General features: G+C 35.0%; 1 protein-coding gene across 1 annotated transcript in view; it reads right to left on the bottom strand.

Annotated features, from left to right (window-relative positions):
• Positions 1 to 5779, bottom strand: part of Apool (apolipoprotein O like) — a 74901-nt gene extending 69122 nt beyond the window's left edge. Inside the window, exon 1 of the mRNA XM_027932468.2 lies at positions 5698 to 5779. Within this exon, the coding sequence (XP_027788269.1) occupies positions 5698 to 5742 (45 nt within the window). The 5' untranslated portion in view covers positions 5743 to 5779. The remainder of the gene's footprint in view (positions 1 to 5697) is intronic.
• Between the last annotated feature and the right edge of the window lie 15134 nt (positions 5780 to 20913).

Raw genomic sequence — 20913 nt, 5'->3', positions numbered from 1 at the left:
CTGTCACCTCATAACAGACATAAAGACAAAAGAAAGGGTCCAAGGTCCCAATATATCCATCAAGAGTACACCACACATGACCTACTTGGCCTATCTTGGCCCATCTCCTAAAAGTTTAACCACCTTTCAATAGCACCACAGGATGGCAACAAAGCACATGGGCTTTTAGAGGACATTTAGGATCCACACTATAGCACAAGCAGAGGGTATCTCTCTCCTCGTATTGCCTTGAGTTGGAGAAGGGATTTTGTAGGTGTTGTAAAACTGACCTTCCACCCTCTTAAATTTGTCTTAATTCACCTGGTTCCCAAAGCACTTATGAAGTTACTTTCATACATGGACAATTGTTTGAATTGATATATCTGTGGAAGGATAAACACTGGAGAGTCATATTCTGCCATCTTGCTGATGTCCAACTATAAGTTGAAGTTTGGATCACAGATGCTTCCTTAAGCTTCTTCAACCCCAAGAGCTGAACAAACCTTAGCCATTTCTTTTCTTTTCTTTTTTTGTTTTGGTACAGGGGATTGAACTCAGGGGCACTCAACCACTGAACCACATCCCCAGCCCTATTTTGTAATTTATTTAGAGACATAGTCTCACTGAGTTGCTTAGCACCTCTCATTGCTGGGGCTGGCTTCGAACTCATGACCCTCCTGCTTCAGCCTCCCAAGCCACTGGGATTACAAGCATGCACCACTGGTAGCACCTTACCCTACAATTTAGATATGCTTTCATTTCCAAGATCTTCAGTACTTGAAAATTTCCCACTAAAATTAAATGCCATTTGCATCTCCCTTGTTCTTGGAGCTTGTTCATCTTTCTCGCTATGTCTGATAATCTCCTAGTACTCTAGGCCATCATTTCGATCCTTTTTCATTTGTATCTTTATTCAGTCTGGACAACAATTTGGATAAATTCCCCAGGTCATTTATTACTCCTACCTTGCCAACACTCAGCACTTGTGCATACCCATTTTCTCCTTTTGCTTTTTTGGGATTGCGTAGTTCTGGAGAAAGTCACAACAGTAAAGATAACATCAGCTAGGCCCTCACTTCTATGCAAGTATTTTATTTGATGTCTACTGAGCCTTAATAAATTGCCTACAATGCCATATCCAAGCCTTTTCCATTCTTGAACTCCTAAAGACACGTTCTACTTTTCCTTTCTTAGATGAACTTACACTGGGAAGACACAGACATCCAACATGAGGTCTCCCATTTCCCTTCTCTGTTCTTTTAAATCTTTCTGTTATTTTCTTCACCTTTGATCTACCTATCCTGGCCTACAAAGCCAAGGATCCTTTTGGCCAGGGGTAATCCCTCCATCTGTCCTTTCAAATTTACCACCTCTTTATGAAATAAAGTTGAGTGCAGCTTCTGGATTTAGATCATACTACTTCAGATCTACTTCTACCACTTACTACTAAGGAAGTTACTTAACCATTTTAAGTTTTAGTTTCCATACCTGTTAAAATATTGGCAAACAGCATTCAAAAGCACATTAAAAAGTGCATCAGGATAAAGTGTTTTTCATTTTAGGGATGCAAGTTGGGTTCAACATGCAGAAACCAAATGTAATTCACCACATAACTAACTTTAGGAAAAGAATTACATGATTACCTCAATAGATACATAAAATATTAGAAAAATTACAGTACCCATTCATGATTACACAACAATAGAAAAACTTGGGATAGAAGTAACTTACATCAACATTGGAAAAGCTATATGTAACAAATTCAAGGCTAACATTATACTGAGTGGTCAAAAAACAAAATTATTTCTTCTAAAGAAAGCAACAAGACAAGGATTCCCACTTCCATCACTCCTACTCAACATATTCTTTGAAACTCTAGCTGGAGGAATCAGGCAAAAGAAAGACATTAAAGGGATAAAAATAGGAAAAGAGCTTAAATAATCTGTTTGCTGATGACATGATTCTCAATTTAGAAGAACCAAAAAAAAAAAAAAATCCACTAAAAGACTTCTAGAGCTCATAAATGAATTTTCCAAAGTAGGATATAAAATCAACACCCATAAATCAATTGTGTTCTTGTTTTCCAATGATGAATCTGCTGAAAGAAAAATTAGGAAAACTATCCCATTTACAATACCTCAAAAAATAAATTACTTGGGAATCAATCTAACAAAAGATGTGAAGAACCTCTACAATGAAAACTATAGAACTTTAAAGAAAGCAATTGAAGGAGACCTTACAAGGTGGATAGACCTCCCATGTTCTTAGATAGGCAGAATGAATATTATCAAAATGGCCATATTATCAAAAGCACTATGCAGATTCAATGCAATTCCCATCAATATTCCAATGACATTCTTCAAAGAACTAGAAAAGGCAATTATGAAATTCATGTGGATAAGAGAACCAGAATAGCCAATGCAATCCTTAGTGAGAAAAGTGAAGCAGTAAGGCTGGGTTGTGGTTCAGTGGTGGAGCACTTTCCTAGCTTATGTGAGGCACTGGGTTTGATCCTCAGCACCATATAAAAATAAATAAATAAAATAAAGGCATTGTGTGCATCTATAACTAAAAATATTTTTTAAAAAGTCAAGCAGGGTAATCAGAATACCAGACCCCAAATTACACTATAGAGCTACAGTAACAAAATCAGCATAGAATTGTCACCAAAACAGGCATGAAGACTAATGAAGACAACAGAGGACACAGACATGTAAGTACAGTTATCTGATACTAGGCAAAGGTTCCAAAAGCATATGTTGGAGAAAAGATAACCTTTTTAACAAATGGTGCTGGGAAAACTGGAAATCCATATGTAGAAGAATGAAATTTCACCCCTACCTCTCACCCTGCACAGAAGTTAATTCAATATGGATCAAGGACATTAGACTAGAAACCCTGCACCTACTAGAAGAAAATGAAGGCCCAACACTTCGTTTGGGAGTGAAGTGTTGGGTAATGTATTGGAGAGGGTTGGGTTCCATGCTTTTGTGATAATGTCAAGGTATATTCTGGCATCAAATCATAACTAAAAAGATTTTTTTTTAATTTTTTTTTTTTTTTTTTACAAATGTGACACCATTATTTTACTTAAAAAGGGGGCTAGGGCTGTAGCTCAGTGGCAGAGTGCTTGCCTAGCATGTGTGAGGCACTGGGTCCAATCCTTAGCACCACATAAAAATAAATAAAGGCATTCTGTCCATCTACAACTACCAAAAAAAAAAAAAAACTAAAGATGATAAGTAACAGTATATAATCAATGGGCCACTGTGAAATATAAATGAGAAAGTCACAGGAATGTGATTAGTGAAATATATACCTTATATTAAATGTTAAATAACATAATGGCAGTGATTAATGTTATTATCTTGCAATCTACACTAGCTCTTGGCACATTGTCCTCGTCTTCAAATTTGCAACAAGTCTCCTGTTTTTAACTATAAGACTCATCTGGAATTTGCTCCCCCATCCCAAATTTCTTTCCTTCCTTTAACCACTAAACTTCTCTAAATATACATTTTGTTTCCATATAAAGCAGGGAGTAGCAGGAAGACTTTGAAGCCAAAAAACCTTGTGTTTGGGTCTGGCTCTTCCACTTATCAGCTATAAGACCTGCAACAAGCACTTTTCCTAAGCATCAGTTTTTCATCTTTAAAATGGGTTAATGACCCTTTCTTAGGGCCATCAAATAGATTAAACTGAAAATACATGTAAAGCAAATAGCCAAATTGGGTGCTAAATGAATACCATTTCTCCATCTCTTATCCTTTCTTTAACTTCCTACAATCTAGGATCTCTATTACTCTAATACCTTTTCATCTCACTTCAGCTCTTATTAGCATTATGACTTTGGCCATTTGACTACTCTAAACATTAGTTTTTTATCTGTAAAAAAAGATAAATCTCTACCACATAAAGTTGTCTTGAGAATAAATGAATTAACATATAAAGTGTTTTAGCACAGGGCCTGGTCATGAACTAATGATCAAATTGAAAGACTTTCTTTCTCTAGCTTTCACTAATAGAACACTTTTCTGATTTGCTCTGATAACCCCTGACCATTCCTTCTGTCTATGAACCTCCTCCATGAAGCCATTTTATATTCTACTCAAACTCTGTGTGAACTTTTTCTCCTTTGAACCTTAAGAGCACCTTATACTTCTCTTGATGTAAGGCATTTCCCTTACTCTGAAATCATAGTCATTTGTACTATGTTGCATCTCCACTGTTTAGTCTCTTTTATTCTCTTTGCCAAGTACTTATTAAATCATGTATAACTTTTGAATATGCAATATAAACCTGACCTGTGCTGGCTATTGAGAATATAAAGACTAACATGCTATAACTATTGTCTGTAAGAAATTTTCGTTTAGGACAGTAGAAAAGACAGGTAAATAGTCTACTTTTGTAGTGTAAGAAATACTATGGCAGGAGTATGCTGAGAGTCTCTGAGAGCACAGAGAGGAAATATTTAAACTATGCTGGGGAGAACAGAGACACTCTCTTATAAAAGGCATTTTGTGCATAGCAAATGGGGAGGCTGCTCACAAATATCTGTCAAATGAATACATGACCTATGAGTAGAAAGTAATTGGATGAGGATGGAAAAGGACACTTAAGAGCCAGCAGAAAAGAGGAGATAAAAATGACAAGGAGGGATGAAGCAAGTAGTTCAGTATTGAAAAAAAGGAAGTTTTCCAAATGTCTGGAGATGAAGCTGGAAAGTCAAGGCAGGGTGAGATATTCTAGACATAGGAGTGTGATTTGACCCCACAAGGCTGGTAAAAAAGTATCCATAAAGACTTTTTAGCAGAGGAGCATATTCAGATTTGCATTTTGGTAGAAGTACTCTGGCAGCACTGGGGAAAATGGATTCCACAAGAGCCAGACCAGAGGCAGAATTCAGTTAGGAGGATGTTGTGATAATTCAGATGAAGTATGAGTGCTAGAACTGCAGAAATGAAGTGAGAATGGTAAATCAGGATGGATACTAGGCTGACTTAAAAATCAGGTTCGGCTGAACTTAGTTATGTGTATTTGTATCTTCAAGTCTAGCAAAAATATTTTACACTGGAAATACGCTACGTAAATATTTGAAACCTTTAATGAAACCTTCGTAGGGAACTGCAGCCAGCTGCGTCACTTCCTGTGCTCGGATTCCTAAGTAAAAGCACTTTTCTCACTATAAAACTCAAAAGAAATAGATTTGTTATTAGAACACTGAGATTAACAACACCATGTATAAACTTGCACTCTGCCAGACTCTGGGGCATCTCTGTACTGGACTGTTTTATGTTTTAACCTCAAATAATATTTGAACAAACTCTACAGAGTCATGAGACTACGCTATGGGCGCCCAGACAACTGCCAAGGATTGTTTTCTCTTTATTGCAAGCAGCTCGTTGCCTGGCCAATTTCACCCAGCGGTCTCCCAGAATGTACCATGCTGCTGTATAAACTATCAACCACTGGGAACTAAGGAGAGTGCTGTGTCCAGGGCTGCGGAAACTCTGGAGAGGCAGGTGTCTTGAACTTTCAAATGTTAATGTTACCAAGTCTTTCGCGCCCACGCCTCCACCCCGCTGCTTTCTGCGGGACTCCCTTCGGAAGTTAGAAGGAGACTTTCTAGAGTTACTAGAATGTTGCCGGCACTAAAAAAAGAAAACAAAAAAAGGAAGAAAAAGTAAAAGGAAACTAAGCAAGTTTATTCTCACTCACCCTAACGACCGCCATCTCTAGGGCCCTCTCGGCTCCAGTTTTCATACGGAGAACGCAGAGGGACAAAGCAGTTCAACTAGACTTCTCTCGCGAGAACCGCGCCCCGCTACGCCCTTTTCTAGCAGGCTCCCGCCCTTTCTCCGCCCTCAGACCAACGCTTTGGCAGCTGATGCAATTAGATTGTGACCTGTCTTTCAGAGATAAGTTTTATCCTTGCAATTGACCACCCAGATCCCAAATAAAGCCTTTCAGAATTCTCCATAGCCCAGTTGAAAATTGTTTCCTTGAGTGCAGAGCTTTTCGTTATTTTTGTTTTCAGGCATACATGAGTTTTTAGACATGAACTTAATATCCAACTCCAATGCCTTAAAAATAACTATATAGTCATATGAAGAACATGTTATGTTTCCCATACATGAGCATGTTCACTGAGCACCAACTCTATGCCAGGCAGGTCTTCAGAGTACAGATCCAAACTTAGTGGCTTCTCAGGAAGCATATGCTTACAGGAGCGAAAGAAAAACAAACACCACATAGTGCCAAATGCTACAGAAGAAAATAAAACAATATGCAGATGGAATGAGTGTTTGCTGATTTATATAGATTAGATAAAGAATCTCTGATAAGGTGATTTGGAAAAATTCTGGAAGGAATTTAGGAAAGAGTATTCCCTGCAGACAGAATAGCAATGAAAAAGGTCAGCCTGGGCTGGGGATGTGGCTCAAGCGGTAGCGCGCTCGCCTGGCATGCGTGCGGCCCGGGTTGGGTCATCAGCACCACATACAAACAAAGATGTTGTGTCCGCCCAAAACTAAAATATATATATATATATAAAATTCTGTCTCTCTCTTAAAAAAAAAGAAAGAAAGAAAAAGGTCAGCCTGACTTAAGTAATGAATTCAGAAGTAGAGAAAAAAAGCATACTACATATGGACTTGTGTCACCATAAGGATCTTGAATTTTATTCTGAGTTACATGGGAAGTCATTGGAGGATTTTGAGCAATGTGTGACATGAGCTGTTACATTCTGAAAGGATGAGTTGGGTATTGTCAGGAGACAATACTATGGGTGGTACAACATTCTCAATAGGGGCAAGGTCTCTCTAAAATCTCCTGTGAATTATTCTGAGAAAATAATATACTTATAATGTGTCCATCAATATCTTCAATGTTAATTAGTTAATTCATTTGTTTAACAAATATTTATTAGGTACAAACTATATACCAAGCTTAGTGGTGTATCTAGAACATTTGTATTTAAAGAAGATTATTTTTTTAATAGATGTTCTTCCACATGACAAAATTATTTTAAGAAATAATGATGAGGCTTGGGGCTGTGGCTCAGTGGTAGAGCGCTTGCCTAGTATGTATGACCCACTGGGTTCGATCCTCAGCACCACATAAAAATAAATAAATATATAAAGGTATTGTGTCCATCTACAACTAAATAAAATATTTTTAAAAAAAAGAAATAATGATTTAAATTAATAACAATGGCCACAAAAATTCAGAGTTAAAATTTTCTTTTATTAAACTTCATGTATATATGTACATATATTCACATGTAATAAAAAGACAATACAAAAATAAAACACACAATAAAGCAAGTAGTACAACACCAAGAATACAGGAAAGATAATAATTTTTAAAATTGCATTAATGCATTTTACAGGAGAAAAAAAAACCCCTTATATCTATCTATATACATTCTACCAGAGTAATGAATAATAATAGTACAGTTATGTTTTTGAGCATTAACATCTGCATATTTGCTAATGACTTCATCAAATTTTAATATTTATGAATATTTAATACTTTAGATAGCTTTGTTAATTTATTTTTGTTCATACTTGACTGTTGATTGATGAACACTTTTTTATAAATTTTAAATCAGTAAAGTTTCTTCCCATTAAGGAACAGATATACAAATAATAAAAGTCTTAAAATTTTGATGAGCTGAGAGTGATAGCACTCACCTATAATCTCAGCAGCCCTGGAAGTTCTCAAGTTCAAGGCCAGCTTCAGCAAATTAGTGAGGCCCTAAATAACTTAGCAAAAACCTATCTCAAAATTTTTTAAAAATGATAAAAAGGGATGGGACTGTAGCAGAGTGATCAAATGCCCCTGGGTTCAGTCCCCAGTACCAAACAAATAATAAAATGAAAACAAAACAAAAAAACAGAAAAGTGTTGGGGATGTACCTAAGTGATAGAGTGCCCTTGTGTTCCGTCCCCGGTATAAAAAATGGAAAAAAAAATTTTTGAATGAGTTTGTGAATGATTCATTAAAAAAAAAAAACTGTTATCTCCAAACTCCAGGAATTACAATACCACCCATATTATTGTTTCTTCAGAATCAGATATGAAGTCATTCAAATTTTCCACAATGGAAAATTTCTAACAAAATTTCTTCACCAGAAATTAATCAGAAATTCTGTCATGCTTGGTAACAACTTCAGAAGTTTTTCTTCTTTAAAAATCAGCAAGCTTTGTTTCCTGGTTGCAATGTTCTGAGGTGCTTTCCTCTGCCACCATGCCTTCTGCCATGGTGTTATGCCTCATTTTGGACCCAGAGCTATGGAGTAAGCTGACCATGTACTGAACCTTTGAAACCAATACTGATAGACTGCTGTGAATAGAGAGTCTTTAACCCAAAGGAATTTGCATTTTAACTGAAGTAGAAAAAAAAATTAAAAGTCTTGCTACATTTCCCAGGCTGGCTTTCAACTATCAATCCTCCTGCTGAATATTCCTAGTCACTAGGATTATAGGCATGCTCCATGAACTGTTTATGGAAATGAAATACTTCATGTGCTTCTTGGTCTGAGTATTTGAGATCTCAGTTTTATATTTGGTCTCAACTAAATGCAAATGTAAGATTTACAGGCTGCTGGCCTGGGGTTGTAGCTCAGTGTTAGAGTGCTGGCACATGGGCCTCAACACCACATTAAAAAAGGTTAAATTCTTAAAGAAAAATAAGATATAAATAGTGTTTAAAGTTATATCAGGGTCTGACCAAGTAATTGAGAACATTGCTAGTTGCTGAGGGTGGCTTTGAACTTAGGATACTTCTGATTCAGTCTCCTGAGTCATTGGACAAGTTCCTATGGTATGGGGCAAATAATGTGCTTAGAAAATAATCAGAAATATCTTCAGAGAAAAACACTCAAAGATGGGAGCGAATATACATGGAGCCATTTGTCATACACACCAAAAATAAACAGTTGGAAGGCTATGGAAAGAGAGTTCTTAAAGGACATAACACTAAAATCCTTCACCTTAATAGAGCTACTATTTCTTCAGACTGTGCCTCCTTCAGCAATAAGCATCTGACTCCTTTTATTAAAGTTCCTTAATGGGATATGTACACATATGCAACAATGGTCAGTCATATGATATGGAGCCCCAGCTCCATCAAGACTGAGGGATGAGGCAGATGCAGTGGCACATACCTGTAATTCCAGTGGCTCTGAGAGACGAAGGCAGGAGGATCACAATTTCAAAGCCAGCTTCAGCAATTTAGTGAGGCCCTGTATCATAATTTAAAAAACTCTGGGGATGTTAGCTCAGCAGTGGTTGAACACCCCTGGGTTCAATCACTGGTACTAACAAAATAAAACAAAACAAAAACAAAAGGTTGAGGGATAAACTAAATGAGGTTGGTGTGGGGAGGTTGAAACAGATCCCCCTCTGAAAATAAGGGCAACTACTTAATATCTTGTTTCTCTGAAGGATTTGAAACAGCCCCTTTGAAATTAAAGCTCCCAATTGTTTTATCTTCAGAACTTCCTCATACTTACAATAAAATCTTACTCCTACTGAGGGCAGATGCCCTGGAAATTGAGACAGGTTCTATAGCTAACTGAATCTCCATATGCATATTTACTGCCTTTTGTCTCACTTTGCCTTCTTTTCCCTTATTAAAGCTTTTCTCAACCTCAAATTCTCAAAAATGATTTGAGACAAAAAATCTGCATTTACCTTCAAAGCTGGTTTTGAATAAACCTAATTTCCTGCTACCCTCAAAATCATTGAAAATGTCTGAATGAAACTTTGACATCATTTGATTGATTGCTTAGAAAAAAGGTCCAATTCTTGATGTAAACGACAAAAATATTAAACTACAGTCCTTCTTATTTCTTCTAATATCAAACAAGAATCTTCTCTCATTTATCCTATTTTTCTGTAAAAATTGATTTCTTAGAATTTAAGCATTCATTTCTTTACATTATGTTAGTGCTAGTAAATGGTTTTGTTCACAATTTCTGTATCCCAATCTTTAAAGGAACATTTAAAACTTATTTTTTCTCTGAGTACTTTTCAAGGCTGACTATTTTTTCAAATATTTTTTCTGATAAATCTCATTAAAAATTTACAATAGAAAAATTCAAATTCAGTAAAATTTTTCACTTATGAAATAAAAGTTTCACTTTCCAACAAAAATATTACACTTCTAAATTTACATTGTTTTAAATATTTTTAAAAACTTGTTTATTAATATAATTATTAGCATATATTAAATGTAGAAACCAAGGGGTTTCACTGTGACATTTCTGTCTGTGCACATAACAAGCTTTGATTGTGTCCATTCACCCTTTTCCTACCCCCTCACCAGCAACCCAAGTTCCCCCAAATTCCTAATGAATGAGGGTGCACTCACATCATCTATTTTTCTGCACTTTTTATTATTTCATTTAGTTATATGTAATATTAGTTATATATACTATAACATAGTTATAGTATTGTGAAAAATAATTTGCTCTCCTTCAGTTCCCAGTACTTCCTCTTTCCCTCTTCTCTTCCCTGTCCCAGTTCTCTTCCCTTTATTTTACTGATCTTTCTATTTACTTATAGTTTTTTTTTTAATTAGTGCCTTGTGGATATACAGAAGAGTGAGATTCACTGTGGTATTATCATATATGTATATAGAAAAGTTTGGTCAGATGCATTCCACAATTCTTCCCTTTTCCTGTCTATTATCCTCCCTCTACTCCACTGATCTCTCTTCTATTTTCATGGAATTGCCCCATGTTCTCCCTTTCTTTCTCTCTCTCCCTCCCCCCTTTCTTTTCTTCCTTTATTCATTTCTTCCTTCCTTCCTTATTTTGGTCTAGCTTCTGAATATTAGAGACAACTTTTAACTCTTGACTTTTTGGGTCTAGCTCATTTCACTTAGCATGATAATCTCCAGTTCCATCCATTTACAAGCAAAAGCTATAATTCCATTCTTCTTTATGACTCAGTAATTCTCCATTGTGTATATATACAATATTTTATTTAACCATTTATCTGCTGACAGGTACCTAATCACATATCTTGACTATTTTGAATTATGCCGCTATAAATATTGATGTTGCTGTATCCCTATAGTATGCTGATTTTAGCAGATCATCTTTTTTAGCTTCAAAATATGAGAGAAAAATATGTGATACTTGTCTTTCTACATTTGATTAATTTTACTTAACAGAATGTCTTCCAATTTCATTCATTTTCCTATAAATGACATGATTTCATTCTTCATTATGGTTGAATAATACATTACATGTGTGTGTGTACCATTTTTTTTATCCATTCATCTGTTGATAGGCAAATAGACTGATTCTATATATTGGCTATTGTGATTAGTGCCAGATTAAACATGGGTATGCAAATATCTCTTTTATATGATTACTTAATTTCCTTTGAATATATAAACAGGAGTAGTATATCTGGATCATAAAGTTGCCCTATTTTTAATTTTTAATGGTTTTCTATAGTGGCTGTACTAATTTACATTTTTACTAACAGCATATAAAGGTTCTTTTTCCCTCACAATCTCAACTGCATTTGTTTTGTTTGTTTTTGATGGTTTTTTTAATATTTATTTTTTACTTATATGTGAACACATATCTTTATTTTATTTTTTTTATGTGGTGCTGAGGATCGAACCCAGGGCCTCATGCATGCTAGGTTAGCCCTCTACTCTGAGCCACAATCCCAGCCCCTGTTTTTGATGTTTTGATAATAGCTATTTTAATGGTGTGAAGTGGAATCTCAAAGCAGTTTTAATTTCCATTTCCCTAACGACTAAAGATATTAATCATTTTTCATATATTTATTGTTCATTTGAACTCTCTCTTTGTCAGGTGTCTACTGAGATCATATTCCCACTTATTAATTAGATGAGTTGGTTTTCCCAAGAAGTTTTAGGGGTACTTTATATATTCTGGATATTAATCGTTTGTTAAATAAATAGCTGGCAAAGATTTTATGCCATTCTGTTGATTGTTTCCTTGGCTATGAAGAACTTTTTAATTTGATGTAATCCCATGTGTCAATTCTTATTTTTGTTTACTGAGCTACTTGAGTTCTATCCAGAAAATAATTGCCTGTGTCAATATCTTGAAATGTTTCCCCTATAATTTCTTCCACTAGTTTCAAAGTTTCAGGTTTTACATTAAAGTCTGAGGTTCATTTTTAGTTAATTTTGTACAGAGTGGAAGTTAGGGGTATAGTTTCAATCTCTACATGTGAATATTAAGTTTTGCCAGCACCATTTGTTGATGAGGCTATCCTTTCTCCAATGTATGTTTTTGGCACCTTTATCAAAAATCATTTGCTTGAAGATGTGTGGGTTTATTTCTGAGTCCTCTATTCTGTTCAATTATCCTTCCTGTATATTTTTATGCCAATGCTATGCTGTTATTTAAATATGACTCTGTAGTATGTTTTTAAATCAAATATTTTGATGTCTCCAACATTTCTCATTTTTGCTTAGGATTGCTTTGACTATTCTATATCTTTTAGGTTTCCATATCAATTTTAAGATGGCTATTTCTTTTCCTATATGTAATATTCTATTCCTATATGTAAGGAATGTCATTAGTATTTTGATGGGAATTGCATTGAATCAGTAGATAGTTCAGGGTAGATAGATAGTTCAACTTATATTAATTCTTCCAGTCCATGAGTGTGGGAGGTGGTTCCAACTTCTATTGTTTTCTTCACTTTCTTCTTTCAGTATTTTCTAATTTTCATTGTAGAGACCTCTCACATCCATAGTTAGGATTATTACTAGGTATTTGTGTGTGTGTGTGTGTGTGTGTATTGGGGATGAGATTGCTTTTATGAATTATTTCTTAGTGAATTCACTAATGGTATATAGAAACGATACTGATTTTTATGTTGATTACTTAAATATATTTTAGTTGTAGATGGGCACAATACCTTTATCTTGTTTATGTATTTTTATGTGGTGCTGAGTATCGAACCCACTGCCTAACATGTGCCAGGCAAGCACTCTACCACTGTGTCACAACCCCAGACCTTATGTTGATTTTTATATTCTGCTACTTCACTAATTTTGTTATCATTCCTAAATATTCTTTCTATGTATAGAATCATCATCTGCAAACAGTGATGATTTGATTTTGTCTTTCTTATTTGTATCCAATTTATTTCTTTCTCTTTAATCAATTGTGCTAAAATTCCTAGTATTATATTGAATAAAAGTAGTGACAGTGGACACCCTTGTCCTGTTTCTGGTCTTAGAGGAAATGCTTTCAGGTTTTCTTCATTTAGTATGATGTTGGCTTTGGGTTTGTCATATATACTCTTTATTACCTTTATATGATCACTCTATACCCATGTTATTCAAGGCTTTATCATGAAGGGATGTTGGATTTTATTAAAGATTTTTCTGCATCCATTGAAATGAGCATGTGATATTCATCCTTTATTATATTTATGTGCTATATTACAATTATTGATTTCTATACATTGAACTTCACCACTGGAATGTAAACAACTTGTTCTTGTTGTGTGATTTTACTAATGTGCTTTTAAATTCTATTTGCAAGAATTTTGTTCAGGATTTCGCATCTATTTATCAGGGTATTGAACAATAGTTTTCTTTCCTTTTTTATTAATTTCTTTCTTTCTTTCTTTCTCCTTTTCAGATTGTGGTAGCAGCATAATATTGACTTTGCACAATGATTTGGAAAGGTTTCCTTCCCTTTCTATTTTGTAAAATATTTTGAGAAGCATTGGTGTTAGCTCTTTAAAAATCTGTTAAGGGGCTGGGATTGTGGCTCAGCATTAGAGCTTGTTCCTAGCATGGGTGGGGCCCGGGTTCGATCCTCAGCACCACATAAAAATAAAGGCATTCTGTTGTGTCCATCTACACCTAAAAATAAATAAATAAATAAAAAATCTGGTAAAATTTATCAGTGAATTCCTACAGTTCTGTGCTTTTTTATTGGGAGATTTTTTTTTTTTGTCACTGCTTCAATTTCATTAATTCTTACCAATGTTTTTAGTTTTTTTATCCTCTTGGTTCAGTTTTTTATGTCATACATGTCCAGAAATTGTCAGTCATTTCTAGATTTCTCCAATTTTTTGGCATATAGTTATTCAAAATGTTCCCTAATAATTCTTTGAATCTCAGTGATATCTGTTGGAATGTCTCCTTTTTCACCTGACATTTTATGTATTTGGATCTTTTCTGTCTTCTAGTTAGTTTAGCTAAAGGTCTGTTAATTTTGTTTATTTTTTCAAAGAAACAATTACTTCTTTCATTTATCCTTTGAATTGTACTTTTTATTCTCTTTCATTTAGTTCTGCTATGTCTTTGTTATTTCTTTCCTCATCTTGATTTTGTAGGATTTTTGTCATTTTTTTTTCTAAGACCTTGAGATGCATCATTAGATTTTTTTTAATGTGGGCACTCATTTCTAGAAATCTTTCTCTTAGTATCACTTTTACTTTACTTTCTCTCCATGTATTTGAATAATTTTTATAGTTTCTCTTGTTGATTTCTAATTTCATTCCATTGTGATCTAATAAGTTGCAAGATATTTTTGAGACTATTAATATTTGTTTTGATGGACTGAATATATAGTTTAGTGATAGAGCAGTTGCCTAACATGCATGAGCCCCTGGATTCAACCCCAGGATCTACAATTAAAAAATAAATAAACTTGTTTTTAGGTCTAACATATGGTCTACTTTTCAAAAAGTTTCATGTGTTCATGAAAAGAATGTGTATTCTGAAACTGTTGAAGGGAATATTCTGTAGACACCAATATAGTTCATTTTATCTGTAGTATAATTTGTTTCTGACATTTCTTTATTGATGTTTTATCTGGATGATTTGCATATTGGTAAATGTGTGATTTGAATAACCCACTATTATTATATTGGATCCTCTTTCCCACTTTAGTCTAGTAGCATTTGTTTTACAAAGTTGGGTGTTCTGATGTTCAGTGCATATATATTTATAATTGATCTGTCTTCTTGGTTTTATTCTTCCCTTTATCAAAACATTGTGACCTTCTTTATTTCTTTTAAACAATTTTGTTTTAAAGTCTATTGTCAGATGTAACTATACCTATTCCTCCTTGCTTTCAGATTCCATTTCCTTGGAATATCGTTTTCCATCCTTTCGATTTCAGGCTGTGTATATCTTTGCACAGGACATAAATTTCTTATATTCAATATATGGGTGGGTGTTATTTTTTAATCCATTCATACAGTCTTTGTCTTCTAACTGGATAATTAAGACAATTTACTTTCAATTTACTTTTAGAGTTATTTTTGAAAGGTGTGTGCTTGTTCCTGTCATTTTGTTGATTTTCTTCTGGTTTCTTTAATTATTAGGCGTATGTCTCTTCCTCTCTTTATCATTTTAGGATTTTGATGGTTTACTGCATTAATGTTTGATTCTTTTGATTATTTCCTATTTTTCATTTGCATGCCTCCTTTTCTAATATTTTTCTTTCATGTGTTCTCATGATAGTGTTTATCTTTCTTCCTTTCCCAAGTTTAAGATTCCTTTTGTCATCTTCTTTAATTCTGGCCTAGTGGTCTTGAATTCTCTAAGTTTATGTTTATCTTGGGCGATTTTTATTTACCCTCAATAGTGAAGAATAACCTTCATGATTATAATAATCTCAGTTAGTAATTTTGTGTCAGATCTTGTACTACATTATTATATGCCCACCTGGTCCTCAAAATTTCTTCTAACAACTCTGTGGTTAGTCTAATGGGTTTGTCTGCAAATGTGATTTGACACTTCTTTGTTTCAACTTTTAACATCTTTATATCTTTATTGCTTTTGGCAATTTAAGTGTAATATGTTGTGAAAAGGTTCTTTTTCTAGTTATGCCTATTTGAGCTTCTAAATGCCTCCTACACCTGGAGGTCCATATCTTTCCCACAATTTTGGAAAGCTTCTTCTGTTATTTTACTCAATAATTTTTTTCTGCCTCAGCATGTTGTTCTTCTCCATCTGTTCAGTGTTTATCTAGACATTTAATTTATTAATGGTGTTCCAGAGATAGTGTTCTCTGCATTCTTATTTTTAAAAATTTCTATTGAGTGTGATAATATGGCAGAGTTTTCTTCCAGCCCTGATACTCTATTTTTCTGCTTGATTTGGTCTGATATTGAGATCTTCAACTGATATTTTTATCTGTCTAATCAAACTCCTTATTTTTAACATTTATGGTTGATTATTTGTCAAAATCTCTCTTTAGTGAATTTTTCATTAATATCCTGCATTGTCATCCTCAATTGATTCAAATGATTCTTTGTATTCCCTTGGATTCCATTGAACTTTTCAAAAATTATTCTTTTGAATTATTTTGAATTTAATCCATTTCAAAATCTTTAGACTCTGTTACTGTAGTATTATGAACTTGATGAAGTGACATACTACTTTGTTGTTTCATATTCCTTGTGTTTTTATGTTGATATTTATGCATATGTTGAGATGGATAACTTCTCCATTATTATGCTGTGTCTTTCACAGTATGTGGCTTTCTACCTCAATTATGACTCAGGATATCAGTTTGTTGTGTATTACTGAGTTTATTTTCAATTTGACTCAGTTGTTTAATCTCCATGTCATTATTTTTTTGTTGCAATTCATGGATTAGGGCACAGAATCTATCCTACTGGTGTCTGAGAAACCTTAGGTCTCTACAAACCTTGCAAGATGAAGACACTCTGGTAATTCAGGCAGATGTTTTGTAAGCAACAGATTATGTGAAATGCACCCTCTGTAGTTACTCCTATTATGGAAGTGTGAGTCTCTATCAGGAATTAGAGATTTCCATAGGCACTGCTGATAGTAGCTGTTACTTGAAAGTAATTCTGATGATGGTTGCTTTAGCCATGAAACAGGGCTTAAAATTATTATCCTCCAATTGGAGACTGGTGTGGATCTAGGTGCCTTATGGGGTGGGTCAGTGTATAGAATCACATTTCCCTTCCTGGAAAACCAGCACTATGCAATCAGACCAAGTATGGCTGCAGTTGATACAGAGAACCCACACAGATGTAGTGTCTGCATCTATTGTGTTTTTCTCTTTGCAGTTATTGTAGTGTGCCTGCCCAGGGTCCTGATCTCAGCTTACCCCTAGTTGTGCCCATTTGGTTATGGATCAACAGCTGGGCATTTATATCCCCACTTTTCTTTAATCAGAAGTATCTGTCAGGGTTTGAGCAGGACTGGGTTTAACTTTCCACTGATGTGGGAGTATAGCTCAAAGATTGAGTGTCTGCCAAATGTGCATGAAATCCTGGGATGGATCCCTAGCACCAGAAGAAAAGAGAGAAAATTAAAAGAATAGTTAAAAAATAATAAGGAGGACAAAGAATAAAATGATAAAAAGTGAAACAAAAAAGGAAAATGGGAAGAAGTATCAAATTGAAAAAAAATTAAATGAAAATAACAGGAAAAATTAAAATCAGATAACAATAAAAATGAAAGAATAGACGAATAAAATAATCAGTCAAGATTTCTTCCTAGCCAAGGTGATCAGAACCACAAGAAGTAGGCTGATTACAGCCTATACCAGTCTAATTTTCTCTCCATGTCTTTCTAAAGTTGGAATCTCATAGGTATGGGGAAGTAGGTAGTGGGTCACAGCTACAATTTGTTGAAATTCCTACAAGTACCTGACAAACTAGCTGAGGTGTAATGTAGGCCACGCCAGGCATTCCTTGCCCAACACATAAACGCAAAATATTAGGCATACCAGGGATATATTCTCTCCAGAGGTTTTTAATGTGTGCACTGAGTAGTGTGGCAAGTGGTAGGGCTGCAGTTCACAAGATCTTCAGGCCAATTGAATTTGGGTATAATGTGACCCATTTCAGACCTATATTCACTCCAGAGATTTTTAGACTCTGCCTTGTCACAAGTGGAAGTTTCTGAAGGCAGGGAGAGGAACTGAACCACTAAGCTCTGTGTTAGAGTGGGTTTGTGGGAACCAAACAGGCTATTACCCTCAACCCACCACATTCAGACCTGGCCTCCATGTGAAACCATAAGCTACTCATGTTGCACCCAGTCACAGAGGGCAGGTTCATTTTAACAACTGATTCCAGAAGGCAGTGCCCTCCTCTTCCCTTCTCATTTCAGCCTGTGTTCTCTGCAACATAAAACTCTTAATGGATTGTTAGAGACATTTGCTCAAGCCAAGAGTGTCTCCTGTGGCTGTGGTCTGTGCAGTCAATGTAGCGGGGATTCCATCTGGACCCTGAGATGTGATTATGCTGGGTTTTCTGACCTCCCATCTCACAGCAATATAGTCTCAAACAATAATACTGTTCTTAGTATGGCTCCTGGCTACAGCACTATAAAAGTATATGAAAGATGCAATGAAAAGTTTTCCTAAACCTAGCTTGCTGTGTAGGATCCGGTTCACTTATTTATTTAAGCTGCTTGTGTGTACAGCCTTCTGAATCACACTATGATTCTTTCTCATTCACTTTTACTCTCCTGGAGGGAAGTGTACCCTTTTCCTGACTGAGGTACCAAATGCCAGATGCTGGAATATTCTTCTTCTCTTGCTTTGTTATTCTTCCTATACTCTGGATTTCACCAGGATCCATTTTCTCTGCTGTCAATTTCTGTGGTCACCCATAGCCACTCACCTCCTCTGTTTCTTTGTTTCTATCCTGTGGAGAAACAGAATAATGCTGGTTGACTCTATTCTGTCATCTTCTGACTTACTCTTTTAAATCTTAAACACAAGTCATTCCAAGTGATCACATAATATGGCATAACTGAAGGAACCTAGGTTCTGTTTCTCTGTCTTTTACAATCACTGTGCTATCATTGTTTACTTAGTTATCTACTGGTAAAATGCAGGGATATGTAGTATCACAGGGAATGGAGACAAAAATTACACCAAAGATGAGCTTGAGCAATCATAAATTTTGTGAAATTATTCTCTACATGAATGCATGTAGTTTGATCAATATGTGCTAGAGACCAACTGCATATTTAACTGGGGATTCTCCAATCTTTATGAAGAGTGACATGTCTGCTAAAAAATCATAAAATTTGTTACTTTTAAGGTTTTATATATATATATATATATATATATATATATATATATATATATATATATATATATATAATTAAAACTCAACTCTATCCACAAAAATTCTCTAGAACTTAGACAAAAAGAAGGTGTAAGGGAAGGAAGGATTATTTTATCACTGACATTTGTTTAGAATCACCAAGGAATAGTGATAATAAAAAATAGAATGATTTTTTTAAATATTCATTTTTTAGGTGTAGATGGACACAGCACAATACCTTTACTTTTATGTGGTGCTGAGGATCGATCCTGGGCCCTGCCTGTGCTAGGCAAGTGCTCTACTGCTGAGCCACAATCCCAGCACCCAGAATGATTTTTTATTATATTTTTGAAAAATTCTCTACACATACTGCTTCCTTTTATTGCCTTCACTCAGATATGAATACTCCCAGTTCTGCCCATGATACACTACTAATTGGCATTGTTCTACAAAACAGACACAATCTCTACTATGGGGGAACTTAAGCATACATTTTTCAATAAAGAAACAAGATAATTTTAAATACTGACAAATAGTATAGAGTATGACTGAGTTGAGAGGAAAGTTACTTTAGGAGGACAAAGAACCTCTTCAAGGATCAGACTTTTTATTTATTTATATATGACAGCGGAATGCATTACAATTCTTATTACACATATAGAGCACAATTTTTCATATCTCTGGTTGTATACAAAGTACATTCACACCAATCCATGTCTTCATACATGTACTTTGGATAATAATGATCATCACATTATTAATAACCCCATGCCCCCTCCCTTCCCCTCCGACCCCTCTGCCCTATCTAGAGTTTGTCTATTCCTTCCATGCTCCCTCTCCCTATCCCACTGTGAATCAGCCTCTTATATCAAATAAAACATTTGGCATTTGGTTATTTTGGGATTGGCTAAATTCACTTAGCATTATCTTCTCTAACTCCATCCATTTACCTGCAAATGCCATGATTTTGTTCTCTTTTATTGCTGAGTAATATTCCGGTGTGTATATATGCCACATTTTTTTATCCGTTTATCTATTGAAGGGCTTCTAGGTTGGTTCCACAGTTTAGCTATTGTGAATTGTGCTCCTATAAACATTGATGTGGCTGTGTCCCTGTAGTATGCTGTTTTTACGTCCTTTGGGTATAGACCGAGAAGAGGATCCCTGAGTCAAATGGTGGTTCCATTCCCAGTTTCCCAAGGAATCTCCATACTGCTTTCCATATTGGCTGCACCAATTTGCAGTCCCACCAGCAGTGTATGAGTGTACCTTTTTCCCCACATCCTTGCCAACACTTATTGTTCTTTTTATTCATGATAGCTGGCATTCTGACTGGAGTGAGGTGAAATCTTAGAGTGGTTTTGATTTGCATTTCTTTAATTGCTAGTGATGATGAACATTTTTCATATATTTGTTGATTGATTGTATATCATCTTCTGAGAAATGTCTGTTTAGGTCCTTGGCCCATTTATTGATTGGGTTATTTGTATTTTTTTTTGCTTCACTTTTTGAGTTCTTTATATACCCTAGAGATCAGTGCTCTATCTGATTTGTGAGGGATAAAGATCTGCTACCAAGATGTAGGCTCTCTATTCACCTCACAGATTGTTTCTTTTGCTGAGAAGAAACTTTTTGACATTCCTAATAGAAATAGAAAAAGCAATCATGAAATGCATCTGGAAGCAGAATAGCTAAAGCAATCCTTAGCAGGAAGAGTGAAGCAGGTGGCATCACTATACCAGACCTTAAACTATACTACAGAGCAATAGTAACAAAAATGACATGGCATTTGCACCAAAACAGACTGATAGACCAATGTTACAGAATAGAAGACACAGAGATTAACCCACAAAATTACAATTAT

Source organism: Marmota flaviventris, chromosome X, assembly GCF_047511675.1.
Source record: "Marmota flaviventris isolate mMarFla1 chromosome X, mMarFla1.hap1, whole genome shotgun sequence".
Lineage (NCBI taxonomy): Eukaryota > Metazoa > Chordata > Mammalia > Rodentia > Sciuridae > Marmota > Marmota flaviventris.
This window is presented reverse-complemented; position numbering and strand designations above follow the sequence as displayed.